This window comes from Cheilinus undulatus, linkage group 9, assembly GCF_018320785.1.
Source record: "Cheilinus undulatus linkage group 9, ASM1832078v1, whole genome shotgun sequence".
NCBI lineage: Eukaryota > Metazoa > Chordata > Actinopteri > Labriformes > Labridae > Cheilinus > Cheilinus undulatus.
In genome coordinates, this window is record NC_054873.1 from 4,798,045 (window position 1) to 4,812,956 (window position 14,912).

Below are 14,912 nucleotides of genomic sequence, written 5' to 3' on the forward strand. Positions count from 1 at the left end.
GAAAAAAATAAATATTTAAGTCCATAGATTAATGAGAAATTGACATTTGATTTTACAATAAGTAAAACTCCTGCTGATTAAAAGATAAAAAAATGTATCTATTGAGCAGTTATTTTGTTATTTATCATTGGTAGTTAGGTATGTCTTATGCCATTGTCAGTGAGATATAAAGCATGATTTTAGAAAGCAGGTGTGGCCCAAATCTGCCAGTTATGTAATCCCCATTATGTTATTCATACATGGGATTAATTGTGATTGATTAAGTAGATACAGTTTTAGTTAATTGACTGCACTATTTTAAGACTAATAGCCATCAATATGATGTTTCCAAAAAAACATCAGATTTTGATTGTTAGCCGTGGTGATTTAACAACAAAAACACCAATTCCCATGAGCCCATGCTACTTCATGATGTCACCCAGCTATGTATTCTGCTGAGTAATGTAGAAACCCCTAATGTAACACGATGACTTGTAGTGTACACAGTGCAGAACTAATGATCTGTCATCCTGAGCATAGTGCAAACCTGTTTGGATCTGAGTGTATTTAACTGTTTGTGTTGATAGACAGGAAAGCAGCAGCTGCAGTCAGCTCATGGAACATCTCTGTGTTTGTGGCAAGGTTGAGTCTTTCCCAGGGCTGACTTTAACAACAGGGAGTTTACTCTCCTCTCAGGTGTCAACGCATGAACATATTTACAAAATATATTTAAGCTTTAAGGGGTGTGTTTTGTGATGTCACGTAATGCTGAGTTGCTTTACATTGGGCTGGGTTGTGCTATAGTTTTTGCAATCTTGGTTGCATTATACTTAGTTGTTTATTTTTTATTCTAAATCAAATTAAAAGTTAAATGAATAATGTCAAGGTGAAACCTAACAGAACATACTGCTCTTCATAGCTGTCTAAATTCATCTGTAAAACATCCTAAAGAATATTTAAATATCGTTGTCCTCAATAAAAGGAAGTCTGAACCCTACAGGACAGACGGTAGCAAACTGCTGTTGGCGTCAGTAGTAAGAGCTGTTAGAAAACCCTTTAAACACTGGTTTTGAAAAAACTTAAACTGGATCAAAACATAAATTTTATTGTTGCATATCAGATTTCACAGAAAGGTTTCACACAGTAACAAAAAGCAACAGTGACTCCTGGAACTTCAAAAAAATCCAGTATTTTTAGCATTCTGTGAAAAGGTTAACAAGATAATAATATTAAAAAGTGACGTTAAGTGAGAATTAGAAATAAAATATGTTAATACAAAGTGAAACAGGTCAGGTGAGATCAGCAGGTGAGTTCAGGCCAGGGTTGGATCCACCTGAAACGACAATCATTGCACACGTGTTAAGTTTAAACAGTAATAACTTTAACGGTTATTGAAAAGTGGCTTCTATGCTTTATCTATTCATCAAAAGAAAGACACCACACTCTGCATTAGATGCCGTTAGCATCTAGGGGAATGTCCACAAAATATCACATCAACTTCCATGATCAAGCTCCATGATAAACAGCCTAGAGTCAAAAGTTTATGATAACAACAAACTCAAAAACAAACATGGCGACTGTGGAGGAGGTATTGATAATGTACCTCTTGCATAAAAGAGAAACCGAGGCAGCGTTTCGAACCAATTTGCAAAACTTTTTCTCAAAAAGTTCCACCATTGTTATTTCATCTTCGCGTCTCACTCGAGCTATGTATCGGGTAGTGACAGCAACACTGCCCCCACGGTTTACGGAGGTACTGCTCTGTTTGGCCCGTATCCATAAGCTTTGGGGAAATGTGCAGAAATGCGGATGAAATGAACGCGGAGCACGGACAAAAGGTCCGTCCGTATCCCCATTCGTATTTAATGTTGAGCATAAATTTGCCTTAAGGCGCATGGTGCATGAAAGTCGCCAAAGCTCTCCTGATTTCAAGAGTTCTGAACTTCCACTGGCATTAATGTAATCACAAAACTGTGCCGTGTGAGCTCTATGGAATTGGTTTCCGTGGCCGTGCAGATGCTCACAATGCCAAGTCCAATACCTGACTGCACTGTGCCAACTGTGAAGTTTGGTGGAGGAGGGATAAGGGTATGCAGCTAATTTCAGGGTTAAGGCTTAGGCCTCTAACCAAATGTTAGCTCATTAGGTTAATTGGTGACTCTAAATTGCCCGTAGGTGTGAATGTGAGTGTGCCTGGTTGTCTGTCTCTACATGTCAGCCCTGCGATTGACTGGCGACCAGTCCAGGGTGTACCCCGCCTCTCGCCCGATGACAGCTGGGATAGGCTCCAGCCCCCCCGCAACCCGGATTGGAATAAGCGATATAGAAAATGGATGGATGGATGGATGGCTAGGCCTCTTATCTCCAGTGAAGGCCAATCTTAGTGGTCAGGCGGCAGAATACTTTTGTCCATAAAGTGTATATCCCATGACATGGATAAGGAAAAAGACCATCTGAATATCACATAGGGGCATAGATCAAAAACAGCTGAACTGTTACCTCTTACTGCTACAGCCTTTAACCCTCTTCAGAGTTCATGGAAATCTGAACAACACTTTTTCTACTATCCAGCCCTTTTTCCATCAGCTCTCTAAGCCATCAGCCTTATCAACCAGCAGTGAAGAGGTCAAGATATTTATAAAGTGACAGAGAGCGGAGGAATTCACAAAGTGGCAGAGGCTGTCGTCTAATGACAGCAGCCGGTTACACTCAGACAGGGGCGGGGGGGGGGTCTAATGACTTTTGGAGGCTCAATTATTTATGTGATGCTTCACTCAAGCTCAACAAAATTCCTTCCAACCTCAAACATAGATCTGTCAGCGACACACTCAGAGGGGCTCTTACCCTTTTTAAGGACATGATGCTGCTCCCACGGATTGCTGCCATCAGGTCGTCCCGGCTTGATCTCTGTGGTGGTGGCAGGCGTGATGGCTCATCTCGTCTCTTCTGGATCGATGGCTTCAATGAGTTCTTCAGGTCTTTGAGAATATCAGCACTCTCCTTTTCATTTGCGCCATTCTTGAGCCTCTTTGACTTTGTTTTCTTTAAGTTTGACTGACTCTTTGCGATGTTGGAGACTTCATGTTGTTTGACCATTTCAGCAATCTTTCTTGTGGGAGGGTCTGTGGATGGAGGATTTTTGTTCTGATTTTCAACCTTATTAGAAAACTGTAAAGGCTTCTTTGGGGTTTTGTTTTCTGCTGATGATCCCGGTCCTTGTCCTGTCACCTCTGGAGGACTCTGGTCCTTCTTCTGTTGCAGCCTCTTCTGTCGCTGTTGGTCCTGGTTGCGTGTCAGGATACTTGTTGCCGTCATCCTTGGGCCAGGAAGATCAAACTGGTACCCAAGCTTGAGCAGAGTGGTGTTTTCTCTCAGCAGCTGCACCATCTCCATCTCCACCTTCCCGCCACAGATGTGCCTTTGGTTGTGGAAGCGAAGCTCCACCAGTGTCCTGTTGTTCTGTAGCGCCGCCAGCAGAGCCAGGATGCCCTGACCAGTCACAAAGTTGGACTCAATGTTCAGGTTTTTGATGCATCCGTTCTCTCTGAGCATCTTGGAGATCGCAAAGGCAACCCGGTCGTCTGCATGGGTGTTGGCGAGGCTGAAGACGAGGACGTTTGTGTTTGTGCAGAGGGCTTCTGCAAAACGAAGCAAGGTTTCCTGGGAGATGTCTTCGATGTTGTTGAGGTTGACTTCCTTCACTGTGGGATCATCACACAGGATCTGCTCCAGAGTTTTGTCAATGATTGTCGGGTTCCCGCTCAGTCTGTCAGAATCTGAGTTCGGGCTTTGGTTTGTGGTTTCAGTCCTCTTCGATTCGTTCTGAGAGGCTTTTGACAGACTATTCCTCGGGGGACATTTACTCCTGATTGGAGCTTCTTTTTTACACTCATCTTTCTTTTCGTCTTCCTTTGCATCATTGGTGCTAAAGACATCCTGCGTCTTCTTCCCCTTGGAAATCTTCTTCCTGTCACTGTCAAGAGTCTTACTCTTGATGCTAGTGGAAACTTTCACCCGTTCCTCGATGATCTTATCTGGACGTCCCTCCTGCATATGATAAGAGGACAGAAAATTAGGTCGAACGCTGACATTCTCCAGCCTTTGACTTTTAATTAAGCGTCCTCTGTGCCGTTGGCAGATGGTCATTAAAGCTGGCATTTCTCACAGGCTCTATTTTTAGATGTTTTTTTCCCGGCCACATTTAAGTACACTAGATACATGTGACACTTTTACATCATTAAAGGGTACTTACAACAAACGGTTCAAGAATGTTGGCCGAACATTTAATGTAACTTAATATTGTAAAAAAAAAATCCTATTCCAAAAAAGTTGGGGCACTTTATATAATGTAAATGAAAACCAGCATGCAATGATTAACAAATTTCACACCCATATTTATTCGCAATAGAACATAAACAACATATCAGATCTTGAAACTGAGACATGAAAAATGTAAGCTTTGTGTGAATTTGATTGCAGCAACATATCTAAAATAAAGTGGGGACAGGGCAGCAAAAGGCGTGAAAAGTGAGTGGTACTATTGAAAGACAGCTGGAGCTTTTTTGTAGGTTAACTGGCAATAGGTCAATAACATGATTGGGTATAAAAGTGCCTTTTTGAGAGGCAGAGTCTCACAGAAGAGAAGATGGGCAGAGGTTCACCACTTCTTAAAAATCTGCATCTAAAAATTGCAGAACAATTTCAGAAAAATGTTCCTTAATGTAAAATTGCGAAGACTTTGAATTTACCCCCCCCCCCCCACAGTGAAGGTGCTAAAAAAAACAGTTTACATCAAAATTGCAAATATTAATGTCTACAAGTCTGAATCAATTACAATTTCCAGGAATCAATACTTTAAAGCATACTTTATGACTCCCTGAGTGCATTTTCAACTTCAGACCCACTGTGAGTATTTTTCTATGGGTTGTGCTGTGCTGTTAGCATTAGCAGCGCTAGCTCTTTGTGTCGCTAATGTGTACAGTGCTGTATTTTACACACTGACGTACTGCTTTCACTGTCTATGGAGTCCTTAATCATTCAGCCCATCCTGTTTTCCCAATACAAAAGTTTTGAGACTCACTGTGGGTTCTGCAGTTTCAGGTATGAAGACGCCTGACCCAGCATATCTGCTCACTGTAATAGACTAAAGCAGTGGTTTTCAAAGTGTGAGGCGGACCTCTCCTGGGGGGGCGCCACAGAGCTTCAGGGAGGCGTGGAACCATAAACCAGAAAAAAAGGTGATTGGCTTTGCTAACCTCTGCTGTGCATGGAGCAAAATGGACAGACTTCTAGTTACTATAGGGACTATGCTATAGAGCAGTGTTACTCAACCAAAGAGCCAAATTATTACCTCCGCCAAGAAGGTTATGTTTGTTAGTTTGTTAGTTCGTTTTTTTGTTAGTTTGTTACCAACATAACTCAAAAAGTCATGAACGGATTTTGATGAAATTTTCAGGAAATGTCAGAAGTGGCATAAGGAAGAACTGATTAGATTTTGGGAGTGATCCAGATCACTGTCTGGATCCAGGAATTTTTTTTTTTTTTTTAAGGTTTATTTTGGGCATTTTTGTGCCTTTATTTGCTAGAGGAGGATAGTGGACAGAGTCGGAAACAGGGATGGGAGCAGGGGAGAGACATGTGGTAAAGGGCCTCAGGCCAGATTCAAACCCGGGCCATCTGCGTGAATGGGGCACGCGCCTTAACCACTCAGCCACCTGCGCTTTTTTAAAGGATTCTGTACAATTGGGAGATAGGGCTAATGGTGGAGGTCTGCGCTCTCCGAGTGCTTTTCTAGTTGAAAATATCTTTGCAAGAGCCACAGTCTAAGAGGTAAAAAGAGGCAAAAACAGCTTGAAGTAGCAATAAAAATAGGTTAAAGGTGGCAAAAATGGTCAAAAAGCAGCAAAAATGGGTGCAAAGGGGTGAAAATGTGGAGAAGAAGTGGAAAAATGGTCAGAAAGTAGCAAAAATTTGTGAGAAGTGACAAAAAAAATGAGCGGAAAGTGACTTAAATGGGAAAAAAAAGCAGTCAAGGGTGGCAAAAATGGGAAAAAAGAGGAAACAAGTGGTATGTAATGGCAAAGGGTAGTTTAAATGGACAAAAAGTGGGAAAAAGTGGCAAAAAGACGTCGCAAAAATTAGCAATAATAAGCACCAGTAATCAGTCCTACAGCGTCATCAACATTAAAGACTTTAGATTTATGATACTTTTTTCTGCTTTTGCCCACACATTTTATACATTATAAATTATTTATTATTTTACATTTGAAACAAATTACTGTTTTCTTCACTATAATTGTAATTAGCTGATGTAAAAACCCTACAAATTTGCTTTAAACATATTATTTTGAGCACATTTTATTCAGCTTTTTAATGTCAAATAATAGCATACAGCCTCTTAATGCACAGCAGTCTGCAGCAGATGCTGAAATTATCACCTCTTTGTCTGAAACAGTGAATTTGTTGTGAATCAGGAATCTTATGGATGCTTGGGATCTTTGGGCTCTCAGACAGCACTGCATTACAAACAGGCATGATTATGTACTGGAAATCCCTGCATGGGCTCAGGAACACTTCCAGAAATCACTGTCTGTCAACACAGTTCTCTGTGCCATCCACAAATAATCATCTAAATGAGAAGCCATATGTGCTGTCTTCTCTGAGCCAAAGCTCAGTTACAATAGACTGAGGTTAAATGGAAAACTGTTCTGACATTCTTTTTGGAAACCACAGACATCATGTCCTATGGACTAAAGTGGAGAGGGAGCATCCAGATTGTTTTCCTGGCTCAGTTCTAAAGCCTGCATCTCTGATGGTATGGGGTTGCATTAGTGCCTATGGCGTGGGCAGCTTACACATCAGGAAAGGGACTATCAATGCTGAAAAGCTGAGAGAGGTTTTAGAGCAACATATCCAAGAAATTGGATTACACTTAGATTTACAACTTGTGTTGAAAAAACAAAGTTTTTGTCACTAAGTCAAGTAAAACATCTTACAGACCTATATTTTTGACATTATTTTTGTACATTGCATGGAGGCAACGACTGATTTAAGAATATATCCATTCAAGAACAATGTGATGTTCAGGTCTGTTGTCCCTGAGCACAACATCTTTCCCTTTCTTGTTTATGGGATATCACTGAAAAGCCTCAACCATTGTTCTAATTTGACACAAAGGGATAAGGAGTAGTTTGTATCGATGTCTTGACTTAAATGTAGACCTTCTATATCAGTGATAATATGTGGCTTTTTTGTGATGATTTGTGGGTTTTTATGTCTTAATTTGAAATATTATTCTGTTTAACTTTGATCTCAGAAATTATCCATTGCAAGTCACATTAATCCGTTTGTTTCACACACTTACACAGTAGGATTTAATGGTCAAACTTGATTGTCAAGCTTTTTTTTTTCTCTGTTTATTTCCATTAATGCCCTTAATAGCAGTTTTTTTGTCCCTTTTTCTTACATTTTTTCCACTTTTATCCCATTTTGCCCTTTTTCATGATTTTTAGCCACTTTTATCCTGCTTCTTTGCCATTTTTTGCCTGTTTCAGCATATTTTTGCCATTAAATGCCACATTTACCCCACTTTCCCTCCTGCAGCTTTTTTGCCCATTTTAGTCAGTTTTCTCTAAATTTTTTTGTCTCTTTTTGACCACCCCTAACTCAATTTTTTTTATTTTGCACCCATTTTTGACACTTTTTCCCCAGTTTTTTCTTATTCTTTGCTTATTTTGCCCAATTTCCCTCCATTTTGCCACTTTTAATCAATCTCTGCTATTTTGGATTTTTTTGACCACTTCTTTAACCACTTTTGACCATTTTTGCATTACACTTTTGCCATTTTTCATGAGTTTTAGCCACTTTAATCCTGCTTCTTTGCAATTTTTCACCCATTTCAACTGCCCTTTACCATAAATGCCTTTTTTTACCCCATTTTCCCACCTTTTTACAGCTTTTTTTCCCACTTTAGTCACTTTCACCATTTAGATTGTGGCTCTTGCGATTGCATTTTTCAACAATTTGGCTCTTTGGTTGTGCAGGGTTGAGTAACACTGTTCTATATCATTGTTTTGTTGGGTTAGCATTTAAATTCTTTCAAATATATACAAATCTAATCTGTACACTTTCATTAGTAGTGTAGTCAGTAGTAGTAGAGTGCATTCAGCGTATCAAAGGCATATTACTGCAGCCCAGTTAATGTAGTTTCTATGGGTTTTCTTTGGATATTGAAGTGTCCTTTTAGGCATCAGAAATTAGTTTTTTTTTTATCTTTAATAAGTATGGCACCCCTCATTTCAACAAACCAAACAGCCACTTGAACATTTGCCAGCAAAGATGTGACTCTTGATACTTCATATGCAAAGTTATCTTCCTTTGAGCGTGGACAGCACTTGCCGAGTATCATTGTGACCTCTTACCTGCCCTGCAGACTCGATGCTGTCGTCCTTTAGCAGAGTCTTGTTTTCTTCCTCCCAGTATTTCAGCAGAGCGTCTCGGTCAAAGGTCCCTGTTGGTGTTTTGGTGGTCTGGTCTTTCTGCCTTAGGCCGATTGGGATGTTGTCATCGAGCACAGCCAGCTCTCTCTCCAGCTCCTGCAGCTCCTCATGAGACAGAGAGGCCAACAGCTCGTCTTCGTCCACCTCCTCGTTTCTCTTCATCTCTCTGCGGTACCCTGAGGTACTCATGGTTCTGGACTTGTCTTATATCTCTAGGAATACTCAAATTTCTTCCTTTTTCTACTTTACTTCCTTGTGTGCTTGATTAGATATTCATTAGTTGTTCCGGCTTTCCTGCTTGAATCCTCTTTTACTCTTTGGCTTGTCCTCCATCAAATTCCTTCAGACCAGGGATGCTGTAGGACTACTGGAGACGGATCAGAGAGTCCTTGTTCATCTACTGTTCCCAGCTGCCGGAGGAGACTGGCAGTGAGAAAGGGGAGTGTCATCCTGATGGTCCTGTCTTTTTTTAGGGTGTTGAATGGGGGGTCATTGAGATAGGCTTACTGCGGGAATGTGAGCCCTCTGAGTGACTTGTGCTGAGAGCTTATCAAAGACTTGTGCCTCTAAAGACACGGAGGGAATAAAACGCCGTGGGGAAACATCAGAGATGAAGCTCTGTAACATTATGCAACCTGTCAGGATGTAGAGGCACAATGTGGTCGTGGTTGTTGCCTGGGAAACACTTGTTTTCCCTGAGGATTGTGGGATTGGTACAGAACAGCTCCAGCTGGCACTGAGGAAAAGTGATGGACTGATGATGATGTTTACAACAGAAAATACCAACTTAATGTCACATCAGACTTAGTTGTAAGTCTTTCAGCAACACTCCAAATCTTTGCTGGTTTTAAATCTGAAATATGACATCTATGTTTGATAAAAAATTGAGAAAGATTAGCCGTCTCTCTAAAGGAATTTGGCATAGAGCATACAAACTGAGACACATCCTGCAGTTGCTTAAAAACTTTACATCATATACAAATAAACAAAACTAGAGACCAACTGATTCTGATTTTTCAGGGCCATTACAGATACTGATATTAGTAGTTTATGAGATCAATAAACGATATTTAGAGCTGATATGAATTTTTAAAAAAGAATATCAGTAAAATAGAATGGCCATAATGCCAAATATCAGCCTCAATAATCAGTCAGGCCAATAATCTGCCTATCCCTAAACAAAGCAACACATGCAAAAAACAAAGGACACATTCGTCTTTAGCCTAGCGCCGCAGCGACTCGTATTACAAAGCCTTAAACAAATGTTTAAAGTTGTGATTAAACTGATGAGTCGCTTGTTTGAAGTTACTGATGATTGAAAGAAGTGGGCTGTGGTGATAAATGAGGTCAGAGAAGCAGCTGCAGACTCTGTGGTAGCGTAAATACACTGATAAACACTGCTAAAGCTATAATAAATCAATGCTAAACATGTTACCACTGCCAGATCCTTCACAGTAGAAGGCCTAGCTCACGTAGGCTCACATCGGGAAATGTTGTGTTTTCAGTAGCAGCCTCAGAAAACGAGGAGTTAAACTTGCAGTCATGGGTTCAATACTAAAGAAGTGAACACACAGAGACTTAAAAAGACATTTTTCTGTGATTTTAATATCAGACCTGACTTTTATTAGCATAGATCTTAAGTTGCAGTGTAAGGTTTCATGTCTTGTGTTTTGTAATACTCAGTACATTTTCAATAGGAAACAGGTCTTGGCTTCATGCTGGCCCATCTAGACCCCACCCTCCTTTACTGTGAAGCCACGCCGTTGTAACTCGTTCAGACTGTGTCTTTGCATTGTCTCGCTGAAATAAGCAGGGACATCCCTGGAAAAGATGTCTGGATGGAGGAATATGTTCCTCTAAAACCTGCATGAACCTCTCTGTATTAATGGTACCTTCACAGATGTGCAAGTTACCCATGCCATGGGCACCAATACACCCCTGCACCATCACAGATTAGCATTAGAACTTTGCATTGATTTTACGGTTGCAGAGGTTTCTCCAGATTCACGGGATCTTGTGATGATGTTAAAGAATGTAGACAGTGAAATCTCTAAATTTCCATCTACTTCTCATTGATTATTGTTGTACATGAATTGCTGGACTATTTGTCACAGTCTTATAGAAAACTTTAAAATAGGTGTGATAAAACGTCTTCAGTGTTCTCAGACCTGTTATTGACTGCAGGGCTGCTGGGGTGAATCTTAACCATGTAGCGTTGTTGTTTCCCTTTCTGTGTACACTCTGTACTTGTCACATAAATAACAAGAAGTATGGATGTGTGGGACTGACAGCCAGTCATTTGGGTTTTGGAGAGGTTTGTTGTTTGGTTGCCAGGACCACCAATAGAACTCAATAACAACACCCATCCATCACTGAGCATGTCTAACAAGATGCTTTGCAGTCATATCATGTTACATGTCTGTAGTGAAAAGGCTCTGAGTGACATAACACCACACTCATCCCAGATCTGCTGTAAATTTGACCTTTGACCTGCATTATTGCAGATAAGCATCAGTCATCGAGTCTTGGAGTCCAGACTTAGAATGGAAACAAGGTCCAGTTACAAAACAAAGGGTAAAACTTTGGGTTCTGCACTTCTAACCTCGTTTATTAGGACACTGGAAATACTTTCCTGCAGACTATTTTCCAAATCATACATCAGTTTTAGATTAATTTTCCTTCCTTCCAGGCAGACGTTGCTTCAGTTCATTCGTACAATATCAGCCAGTGGGGAGATATCCATCAGAGTCAGCATGAAGATAACTTTTTAATTTATCATAAATCCCTGCGAGCCTTTCTGAAAAGTATTTCTTAAAGCTGCACCAAAAAGAGAACCACCAGAAGTAAGAACAAATGTTGTTTTATCAGGCTGAAACTATAGTTCAATGGATCAAGACTAGCATGATCTGTTGCTGTGTAGATTCTGCGTAGTCAATATTTTATGCCTACCCACTATGTTTTTAGATTGTCACCTCATCTATTTGGGCTCATTGCTGTGAATGTGATCACTCAAGATTCTTTGACATTTTCATCAAACTTTGCACAAATGTTTGCCCTGACTCAAGCATGAACTTGCTTGTTCTGGTGCTTAAATGCAGTATCTCAAGAACTCTTTTTGAAGGAGATTCTTCAAACCGTGCACAAATGATTCTGCAGGTAAAGGTAAAGGTCATTTGGCCTCATGGTCAGCCCTTTTTTAGACAGACCACAGAAAACACCACAGCCCTTCTTCTTCGCCCAGGCTTTGTTCTGTGGAAGCGTATGTCCCCCAGGCGGTAGTTCTAGTAATGCCCTAGATTAAGGATCCTTTGTAGGATGTCTGTCTTCTCCATTGGTCCAGTCTTTTAAAGGAAATATCTAAAAAACAAAAACAAATGGAGGAAGTAGTCATAAACTTGGTACAACCCCCACTTGGACTGGGCTTGGACTTAGAGCAGTGTTACTCAACTCTGCTCAACCAAAGAGCCAAATTGTCGAAAACTGCCTTTGAGAGAGACACAATCTAAATGGTGAAAGTGGCAAAAATGGTTTAAAGTGGCAATAAAAATAAGTAAAAGCTGGCAAAAATTGTCAAAAACCAGCAAAAAAGTGGCAAAAACTGGATGAAAAAGGGGAAAAATAGGCATGCAATGGACAAAACTAGGTGAAAAGTAAAAAAATGGGTACCAAGTCACAAAAAATTGAATTACAGGTGGTCAAAAAGCATCAAAAAATGAGTGAAAAGTGACTAACTTGGTCAAAAAAAGGTGGGAAAATGGTTAAAAAGTTACAAAAAAAGGGGGAAAATGCAAAAAAGCAGGATATTAGTGGCTAACACAGATGAAAAAGGGCAAAAACTGGTTAGAAGTGGCTAAAAGAACTGGAAAATTGGGCTAAAAGCAGCAGAAATGGATTAAAAGTGGCAAACATAAAATATGGGCAAATAAGCGCAATGGAAATTTACAGAGAAAAAATAAAGACTGACAATTAAGTGTAACCATTTAAATGTCCTGCATAATTGTGGGAATGAAACTGATTAATGTGTCTTGCAATTCATAATTTCTAAGGTCTAAGTTTTTATTTTTAAGGTTTTCTGGGGAATAATATTTTAAATTTAGACATAAAAGAGCCTCAAATCATCACAAAAGAGCCGCATGCTGAATATCCCTGACAGAGGATAAACTGGTTAGATGTGGTTGGTTAATGACCACTGTTGGTTAACTAACCTTATAGTTGGCTGTAATGCCCTGATGTCAAATAGAACGAAACTCTGGTAGCTTCAACGTTTTATATACTGTATCAAAGGTTAGCTTTACTAGATTAAGGGAGAGAGACTGCAACAAAACATTCCCAACACTAACACATTTTAGCCACAGTCAAACTTATTGTACATTTATTTCCATTCATATGAACTATCATCACGAAGCAGAGTAGGTCCACACAGCAGGAATCCTGCTCTACTACAGGATTTTTTTTTAGCAACTTCAAATGATTGAGGGAATCCCTTCTAGTAGTCTCACAATTAGTGAAATGGGGATCATCTGACTGCAGTCAATATGTCTCAAATGATTGTAGCGTAAAGATATCTGTGTCTGGAAGTTCCAGTCACTAGTTAATCACTATTCCTGGCTACCATGTCTCCATGAAGACAAAAGAACACTCCAAGTGACTCAGAGAAAAGGTTATTGAAAAGTTTAAGTCAGGGGATGGATGCAAAAACATTTCCAAGGCTCTGAACATCTCCTGGAGTTTGAACATGTGTAAATCTGCCTAGATCAGACCGTCCTCACAAACTGAGTGACCATGCAAGAAGGAGACTAGTGAGAGAGGCCACCAAGACACCTATGACTACTCTGAATGAGTTCCAAGCTTCAGCAGCTGAGATGGGAGAAGTTCTTCACCAGTCAAAGCTTTATGGGAGAGTGGCAGAGAGAAAGACACTGTTGAAGAAAACTCAGATTCAATCTGGACTAGAGTTCACCAGAAGGCATGTGGGAGACTCCATGGTCGAGAGGAAGAAACTTCTTTGGTCTGATGAGACCAAAATAGAGCTTTTTGGACATCAGACAAGGTGCCAAGTACTGCATATCACCACAAACACACCATCCCCACTGTGGAGCACGGTGATGGCAGCATCATGCTGTAGGGATGCTTCTCAGCAGCCGGCCCTGGAAGGCTTGCAAAGACAGAGGATTAAATGAACACAGAAAAATATAAGAAAATCGTAGAGGGCAATCTTATTCAGTCTGGTGTACTCGGATACAGACCTCAGTCTCTGATGTTTAACCACTCTAGTATTTGGATTACATGTTAGCTTCTACCAATCAACAGGGTTATATATCAGTTAAAGATAGTGATCGTTAATGGAGAGCCAAAATTTAAATAAATGCTGCATTAACTCATGCTCTACATAATCTAAGCACACCTTAACAAAATTAGCTGATCACGGAGCAGCTGTCTCTAACATAGCCACTGCATGTAGCGTTATGTCACCTGAAAATCTGTGATGTGTTATACACTCCCTGTTTTATTGTTCCCTTTAATCCCTGTGTGTTTTACTTTCTTTTAGCACATTAACACACCTGCTGTTACAGCTGCCTCCGATCTGACCCCAGGTTCAGCTGACGTCTCCAGTCTGGAGGTCGTTTAAAACAATGTGACCTCCTTTTGTTATCAGGTCCTCGGGGAGCTGGCAGAATGTGAGGCCGTGCCACTGCAGGTCAGGAGGTTAAATTTAGAGTCGATCTGTTTTCACCGTCTGTCAGCCAGAGGAAGCAGCTCTCACCCTCTCACCGAAAGTGTGCTGTTATTCTTCAGAGCTATTTGAAACTGCTAAAGCTGAGTGTTACAGTCAGAAGTATTTTTAGTTTCAGCCACTAGATGGAGAGGAAAACCAACCCACTCCATTACTTTGATTCACACTGCCATCTAGAAGAAGACGCTAAATAATGAAAGGAACTGATTTAGAATGATCCATTAGGGTTGCATGACTGCAAAATCTGGTGACAGTGGGTGATTCTTCATCATAGAACTGTAATTGATAGAAAGACCAACACAATTCAAACATTGAAATAGTTAATAGGCTGGTACCATGACATGTCTGCCACATCATGTTTGAGGGTAAACGTGTCTTATCCTGGTTCCTTTTAAGGCAAATATTCAGTGGTGCCATCAAGTAAAGAAGAAACTTTTTGCTGGGAAATATGGGTTTACTTTGTACCAGTTGGATTTTTTGGGATGTTGAGGGACAGTGGCAAAAGTAGTTTGGATGAAGTCCTGTTGTACACTCTGTGGACTATCATGAATGGAGTATAGCAAATATGGTACGCTGCACAGAAAGACCCTTTGGAAATTGCAAAAGGTCCTTTTCTAACTTGTAGAGTCATCCCCCTTCTGGCCATTAAAGAAAATGCAGGTTTAAGTCTGCACTTTAAACTGAGAGGCTTTACCCACCTC

General features: G+C 40.4%; 1 protein-coding gene across 1 annotated transcript; it reads right to left on the reverse strand.

The window, feature by feature from the left end:
- Positions 1 to 1,291: 1,291 nt before the first annotated feature.
- Positions 1,292 to 8,666, reverse strand: lmod2a (leiomodin 2 (cardiac) a). The gene is made up of 3 exons (XM_041796584.1): positions 8,400 to 8,666; positions 2,824 to 4,026; positions 1,292 to 1,312 (listed from the first exon to the last, which is right to left on the reverse strand). The coding sequence occupies exons 1-3, from the start codon at positions 8,664 to 8,666 to the stop codon at positions 1,292 to 1,294; spliced, it is 1,491 nt and encodes a 496-aa protein (XP_041652518.1).
- Between the last annotated feature and the right edge of the window lie 6,246 nt (positions 8,667 to 14,912).